The following is an 8,309-nucleotide window of genomic DNA, read 5'->3' on the forward strand; positions in this document are numbered from 1 at the left end:
GTATAAAGTTATAAATGAATTTGAATTTGATTGAAGGAAATAAGTATTTGATCCCCTACAAACCAACTCCTAAAGTACTCCTAATCACTGCTCATTATGGGTAAAAAAGACACGTCAACAGAATCAAGCTCTTCCTTCCAACCACTCCACCACCATGGGCAAGACCAAAGAACTTTCAAAGGACATCAGGGACAAGATTGTAGACCTGCACAAGGCTGGAATGGGTTACAAGACCATCAGCAAGAAGTTTGTTGAGAAGGAGACAACTGTTGGTGCAATTATAAGAAAATGGAAGAAATTTTAAATAACCATCAATCGCCCTCTGTCTGGAGCTCCATGCAAGATCTCGCCTCGTAGGGCAAGGATGATCATGAGAAGGGTGAGGAATCAGACCAGAACTACACGGGAGGAGCTTTGTAATGATCTCAAGGCAGCTAGGACCACAGTCACCAAGAAAACCATTGGGAACACACTGTGCCGTAATGGATTGAAATCCTGCAGTGCCCGCAAGGTCCCCGTGCTCAGGAAGGCACATGTACTGGCCCGTCTGAAGTTTGCCAGTGAACACCTAAATGATTCAGAGAAGGCTTGGGAGAAGGTGGTGTGGTCAGATGAGACCAAATTCAACTCTTTGGCATAAACTGGAGTTGTTGTGTTTGGAGGGAGAGAAATGCTGAATACCAACCCAAGAACACCGTCAAGCATGGAGGAGGAAACATTACGCTTTGGGGCAGTCTCTCTGCTAAGGGTACAGGACAACTTCACGCATTGAGGGGCCGATGGATGGGGCCATGTACCGTCAGATCTTGGACAAGAACCTCCTTTCCTCAGCCAGAGCACTGAGGACGGGTCGTGGATGGGTCTTCCAGCATGACAACAACCCGAAACATACGGCCAAGGCAACAAAGCAGTGGCTCAAGAAGAAGCACATTAAGGTCATGGAGTGGCCTACCCAGTCTCCAGACCTTTATCCTTTAAAAAATTTGTGGAGGGAGCTGAAAGTTCGAGTTCCAAAGTGACAGCCTCGAAACCTTCAGAATTTGGAGAAGATCTGCAAAAGGAGAGGACCAAAATCCCTCCTGAGATGTGTACAAACCTGGTGACCAACTACAACAATCGTCTGACTTCTGTGCTTGCCAACAAGGGTCACTCTACCAAGTACTAAGTCATGTTCTGCATGGGGATCAAATACTTATTTCCTTCGATCAAATGCAAATTAATTTATAACTTTATGTAATTTTTTTTTCTGGACTTTTTAAAATATATTCTGTCTCTGTTTGTTAAAATAAAGGTACCATAAAAATTATAGACCTCTCACTTCTTTGAAATCTGGCAAACTTACAAAATCAGCAGGGGATCAAATAATTATTTCCTTCACTGTATATATATAATATTGAAAAGAGAGAAACATAACTCAGTCTGAACATTGGTTTATGACACAGTTAGGTCAGGGCTATAAAGGCAGTTTTATTTCACTTGGACTTTGTCCATTTCAGAAAAAGTAGCAATTTTGTTGCTGCTGGAAGAGGTGAACAGAGTGAGGCTCCGTGCAGTTTTAAGGAAGTGTTTCCACAGACAGACTAAAAACTTTTCTTCTTCAGCTTAGAAACACATCAGCTACTCTCTCCAACACTCAAATATGGCTGTCAGTAAAGGTAAGTCATTTAATTTATAAAGTAGCATACACCTTGTATCTAAGTTAATGTTTATAGAGGGACCATTACATGATTCATAATGCACAAATATTAAACCGTTCTAAAGGGGCTAAAATTGAAAACATATTTCTCAAATCCTCAGAATTTCTAACAGGCTGGGGGATGAAATCCAAAACTCATTTTGTGTTTGTCTTTAACGCAGTCAATTCTCTCTGATATGATTTAAATGGGAACATTAATGGAAACATCTGCAGTATGATTCAACAGCATGGAGCGTCTAAAACTAACCTGTGACGCTCTCTCAAAGAATTTTAAGCAGAACTTATCATCTTAAAAAAAAATAGAGATTTATTGTATTAGACTGGATTCGTAGTATGGTGTAGTTTGTAAAGTTAAAAAAACATTCACAGATTTATAAATATTAGAAATACTTTTATGATAGTAGTTAAAGGCAGGGTTGGTCATTTTCTCCAGATACACTTTTTAAGATTTTGGTGTAAATTGTCTTTAGGTCCTGACAGACATTAATAACTCAGGTTCTCTGAAAAAGGAACAGAGAGAAAATCTGTCATCTGTAGCAGTTGTTAGCCTGTAAAAACTTTCAATCAATCAATCAATCTTTATTTGTATAGCGCCAATTCATAACAAGTGTTATCTCAAGACGCTTTACAAAAAGCAGCTAAAAGACCTTACCTATGACTATATTACAAAGACCCAGCTTAATCCATCATGAGCGCTTTAGCAAAGCAGCAAATTTTGACCAATGTCTGCCACGAGGTACCAATCTGATGAACCAATCACGCCTCCCTGTCTCCCTGCTCGTTCTCGACCCCATGACTGCACGAGCCCACACTCAAAGCATGAGCTGAGGTCCGCTTCTGGAGCAACGGTGCTTGTGCATGAAAGTGAGGGGGCGTGGCTTTAGAGGGAGCACAGAGGGGAGGGGTGCAGACGGCGCACTGAGGGAATGCTACTTTCAAAATTATGCTAGTTTTAGAAAATGACCAACCCTGCCTTTAAAGTAGACATTATTAGTGGAAATAGAAAAGGGGGAAAGGATATTCATTAGTGTGTGTCCATGCACTAGAGGTTGGGAAAAAAATGATTTATGTAAAAATCCAGATTTTTAGTTTCTGAGATTTTAAATAGATTCATAAATTCCAAAAATCAATTATTCTTTTTTTGTCTAATCAGTCACTCCCTGCTAAGTGCTAATGCTAGCTCTTTAACTCTGTAGAATGCCAAATGGAGCAGCAAGAAATTCAGCCAGTCTCACAGATGACTGGAGTAGATCCTGAAGTATATGTACTAATTCAAAAATAGACTTTGAATCATGAATCCAGAATCATTTTGAATAGAAAATAGATTCTCAATCAAATCGTGACACACTCGAAGATCCCTCACATGGGCCACCCCGGTCAAAGAAGTCTGGACCCCCCACTGCACATGTTGCGTCATATCATTTAGTTTGGTTGTATCTTAATGTATTGTGCCATCAGTAATGTATTTGTGACCATGAGCTTTTAGCTTGTGAGTACCATGAGCGCCCTCTGCTGGGGCCCCTGCAGACATGCGTGATAAGCCCCGTGCCCTGTTGCCAGGTTACACTCTCCGTGGTGAGTTGACTTATTAAGAGCTCCGCTAAAAAACGATGAAATAAGTCAGTTTTTCTGAGTAAAAGTAAGTTTTATTAATGTGCCATGTTTCAGAGATCCTCTTAAAATAATTATCAAAGACTTTTGTGGTGATATTGATTTGTTTTAGTTGAGTTATTTCAACTCTCCATGTTTTTATGCTTTTCTAGCTGAGTTTCAGCTTCATCATTTGTTGTCGTGGTGTAGCTGACTTCACCAACAGTTAGCTTGATTTTCTGCTCTCTGTTTAAGTAAATACTGAAGCTTACTACCAAAGAAGTGGCTGTGACAGAGACCTACATTTTATATACACGTTAAATGTTTGTCCTGTCTGCATTATCCTGTCCCTGTGTGAATGTTAGAGCTGTTAACCACCAAAGTGTCTGTGTGAGCGTGCTCATCTTTCTTCTGTTATTATCAGAATAAACGGCTGCTGGTGCCAAAAGTGAGTTTTTATACCTGGTTCATCACAACACAATGGTGAGTACACAACCAGTACACTTTGTATTTAAAAAAGAAAAGAAAAGAAAAGAAACTAAATGCTTTTGGTAGAAATACACTTTTGTTGAAATGACGTACATCAGGGAGTAAGAACAACACAAACGAGCATCAAGAGGAGGAAACAATGTCAGTAAGAGATAATGAACGGCTTTAAGTCCGATCGGACACACAGGTGCTGACAGGAAGTGCACAGAGGCAAAGCACATTTTATTAAATCCATATATGTCGTCACGATCATCAAAAGCATCAACGTCTCCTGACACATCTCCTTTATGGTTTGTCTCACACGCAGCTCCAGGAATTCTTTCACTGATCCTGAAGAAAATACAAGAGTTTCTTTTCCATTCACCGTATTCTAAGATATTTCTCTAAACATTAACGACACCATCTGTGCTGTGCTTTGGTCAAAATAAAACATGAATCAAGCCCCAGAGCAGGTTTGTGACCCTGTATAAACCAGCTCTCTCAGAACGCTCTGTGTGGGTGGAGATATGAGGGGAGGGTATTGTTTTACCTGAATCCAACTTGTGATGTCACAAGGAGAGAAAATTTGAAACGGGGAATTTTTGTCTGTGTTGTAAGACTTATGCAGACCACAATCAAAGGACTGGATGGGTTTATTTCACATTTTGTGGGTCGGTAGACACTCAGGTTACCCAAGTGGATTTTTCATAATATGTCCCCTTCAAGAGGAAGAAACCTCGAGCAGATCCAGACTCATGATGAACAGCCGTCTGATGACACTGTGTCCAAGCTGGAAAGTGTGATAGAGGGAGATTCAGGAAGAAGAGAGACAAACAGAGCAACAACAACAACAATGAATAAAATAGATTTAAAGCTACAGTGTCAGTAATAATGGTAAAAGTATGTGTAGTGTTAGCAGTAACAGCTCAGTGTGATAATAGACTGATCAGTCAAATATCAACAACTGTAATGATGAAACGAGGAGGACTGATTATATTCATCATAGAGGATCATTTATTAACCCCTTACTGTCCCCATTATCATATCTACTTCTGACATTAAAGAGTCTAAAATATGTTATGGTATGATTTTCTACTTTATGAACTAAATATATACAATTAAAAATCAAAATTGTTTTTTATTTTGCTCTGTGAAACTTGTCATTTATTGCACATTTCAAGTTTACTTTTTCTTTAAATTTAATTTTATTTACCATTTTGTTTTGTACCTTTTGCACTATTTAGAATTCAATACTGTAAATATTGTTTATCTTATTTTACCTTATTTTACTTTATTTTGGTTGTATTGCACCGTGGGACGGAGACAAACACAATTTCAATTCCACTGTATGTCTGACATATTTTGAAATTGACAATAAAGTTGACTTTGACTTCTTGACTTCAATGAATCCTCTTGATCAACCTGAATTCTAGTCTCATGTCTCTCTTTGTTCACAAATAAAACTACAGACTCTGTTACAACATTTTATTAAAATGAAGAAGCAACAAATCACATTAAAGCACATTTGGATGATGCAGTTTGCTTTACAAGTATTCAGAGAAAATTGAAGTAGAGCAGACAGGGACGCTGTGGGGGAAGGAGCGGCTGAGGCAGAGTGCAAACAGGAAATTTGTGGTGGCAGCCGCAGCTTTTGCAGCTGCATCTGCACGAGCATTACCCAGAGAAACTTGGTCACGGGAGGAGGTGTGAGCAGCACATTTGCAAACAGCAATGCTGGAAGGTAACAAAATGGCTTCCAACAGGGCAGCTACCTTGTGGTGGTGTAAGATGGGTTTACCGTCAGATTTGAGGAACTTGAGATGTTTCCAGAGTGCGCCAAAGTCACGCACAACGCCAAAGGCGTAGCAAGCGAGAATGGTGACAGATTTGCCTTTAGCCAGTTTGCATGCCTCAGTCAGAGCCACCAGTTCTGCTGCCTGTGCAGAGTAATGAGAAGGCAGAGGAGAGGAACAAACAACAGAAACATCATCTACTACAGAGAAACAGGCGTGGGCAGTGGACGGTATCCTTATAACCAGAACCGTTAACATAGAAACTTAGGTTAGGGTTAATGAGAGGAACGTTGTAGCATGTCCTGAACATGCAAAAAGGGGTGAATAACTTTACTATAGCTAACGGGAGCTCAACACACATTAGTTAACTAATTATTGAACTAAATGAGAGCTCACTCCCTACCAACCTGCTAGTCTCCTCTTTCCTAGTGGAAGGAGCTATGTAAAATTACTCCTCTAACACCCTAACTGGAGGACAGATGAACAAGTTATAATCACAGCTCCAGGATTATCTGCCTAACATTCATTTCTAGAATAATTAGATTCAAGGATAACCCCTGGTATAGGACTCTAGATTACCCCCCAGAGAGGGAATAACTGTGAACTCCCCTCACTAGGATGTTAGGTGTGTATGAAGTGTGTAATATAAATCAGTAAGACAAGTGTGCCGTGGTGTGACTGCTCACTACTTACCTTCCGAGGTTCACGGGGTCTTTAAGGGGAACTTCCAGTCTTTGTGGTGTAAATGATTTCAGTCAGAAAATGATTTCAAAAAGTTTCCGAAAATGTATAAAAACATTTCAAATGATATTCCAAATGCAAATACAAAACAGTAAAAGAAAAATATAAAAAATGGAAAAGGAAAACAAAACTCAAAGACCAAAGTCTAAACCTGTGAGTGTAGACACTTGAAGTTTTAAAAGATCTTGGCTCAGAGACTAAGTCCCAAAATGGGATTTCAAAAGTCAGAGTGACATGGATTCGTTTAGCAAAGCAAAAAAGAACCTCGATCAGATTTTCTACAGCGTTTTATAGACAAAAAGTCTCTCTTTTTTCAAGATCCTGTAACACCTCAACAATGCACGTTCGCAGAAACGTGATGCATCCACAGGTCATGCCAAGTTCATGACATAGGTAATACCAAGTTCATATGTGGTTTCAGCTCGAAGACCGTGAACCGAGCAGATACTCAGAAACGCTACACGCCTACGAGCTCTGATGTGGTTTTGCTTCAATGTATGGCACACTTATCTTGACCTCACAGGAGTGTAGGCACTACGAGTGTGTGTAAGTTTAACAGGAAATGTTGAAAGCAGAAAAAGGTTATGACTTTATGACCTATGTATTAAATGATGAAAGAATTAAGTGATAATAAAAGAAAAAAACTAAAACAAATTCAACAATTGCATAACTCTTTCTGTTCTTTCAACAACGTCTTTCAGGTCTGGTCTTGGGGTACGGGTGAGCTGGAGTCCTGCAAGGCCAGGTAGAGGCATAAGGGTGGCAGGGTTAAGTACAGTCTCATCAACAAATTGTGTAAATGGCTTTTCTGGATCTGGGATGCCCAAGGTGGACTGCAAGGACAGTTTAAGGTTTTCAAACGCAGTGTTTGCCTCCTCAGTCCACTGATCGGGGCTGGAATCTGTCAGGTCTCTTTTGTGTGTGATGTCTCTCAGTGGTTGCTCCGTCTCGGAGAAGTTAGGAATAAAATGTTGGCAGTAAGAACACATGCCTAGGAAAGAAAGAACTTGTTTTTTAGTCATAGGTTTAGGTGTATCAGCCACAGCCTTAACCCGGGAGGGAGAAAGAGATTGGCCCTTTGGTGTGAGGATATGACCTAAGGTCACTTCCTGTTTTACAAACTGTAGTTTAGACAGGGATGCTTTATGGCCCTCCTCCATGAGATGGTGCAGGAGGAGGATGGTGTCTGTCTCACACTGCTCCTTTGTTGGGGCTGTGATGAGGAGGTCATCGACGTACTGCAGGAAGACTGAACCTGGGGAGAGTGTGACAGAAGAAAGACTGTGAGACAGTGCTTGACAGAAGAGGGTGGGGCTGCAGGTCAGCCCTTGGCACAAACGTGTCCACAAAACGCTTTCCTCCGAACTGGAAAGCAAACCAAAACTGGGAGTCTTTCTGAACGGGGATAGAGAAGAAAGCATTAGACTACTAGGTCCACAATGGAAAACCATTTAGCAGGAGATCTGGCTGAGAATGGTGTATGGATTGGGAACATTAGGAGCGTGATCTAGAAACACAGTTAAGCAGTGAGTACAGTATGTTATTCTTATTTTCTCTAGTCCCTCAATTAAACAACTTTTATACACGAGGGGAGGAGTCAGCCGGCCGTCCAGGCGATGTAAACAAACTGAAGATAGGACTCTGAAAACTCTGAAAACATCACAGACAGTGGGACTCGGGTGTTACACCCATTGTAGACAGTCATGACTCACAGAGTTATTTTCAGAGGATAAACTTGATTTATATTATATTTAAGTGTGAAAAACCACATATAAAGCCTTTAAAGACTACACTTCATGTTGGTGTCACAAGATCACAGACTGTCATACCAACTTCATCATCGCTGAAAATGTCCTGGAAAAGTCCTGGAAAAGGATCTATGGAAAAGAGTGGGAACCCTGAAGTCAGTGTGACTGAGGTTATGTACGGTCACAAATAAACAGCATAAGTAAGCACAGTATTTTTCCACTACATGTCTGACTGACACCCCCCCCCCCCCCCAGAGTGATTAGTAAGGCTTG

General features: G+C 40.5%; 1 protein-coding gene across 2 annotated transcripts in view; it reads left to right on the plus strand.

Annotated features, from left to right (window-relative positions):
- Positions 1-1,428: 1,428 nt before the first annotated feature.
- LOC110005985 (GTPase IMAP family member 7-like) overlaps positions 1,429-8,309 on the plus strand; it is a 79,977-nt gene continuing 73,096 nt past the window's right edge. The window contains exons 1-2 of one of the 2 annotated variants that reach the window (XR_010666295.1): positions 1,429-1,655; positions 3,711-5,181. Coding sequence is in view for 1 of the 2 variants with exons in the window: in XM_065953553.1 (XP_065809625.1) it covers positions 1,640-1,655 (16 nt within the window). In the remaining variant the exon portion in view is untranslated. Of the gene's footprint in view, positions 1,656-3,710; positions 5,182-8,309 lie in introns of those variants that run through there. The other variant, XM_065953553.1, reaches the window with a different exon arrangement.

This window comes from Labrus bergylta, chromosome 4, assembly GCF_963930695.1.
Source record: "Labrus bergylta chromosome 4, fLabBer1.1, whole genome shotgun sequence".
Classification (NCBI taxonomy): Eukaryota; Metazoa; Chordata; class Actinopteri; order Labriformes; family Labridae; genus Labrus; species Labrus bergylta.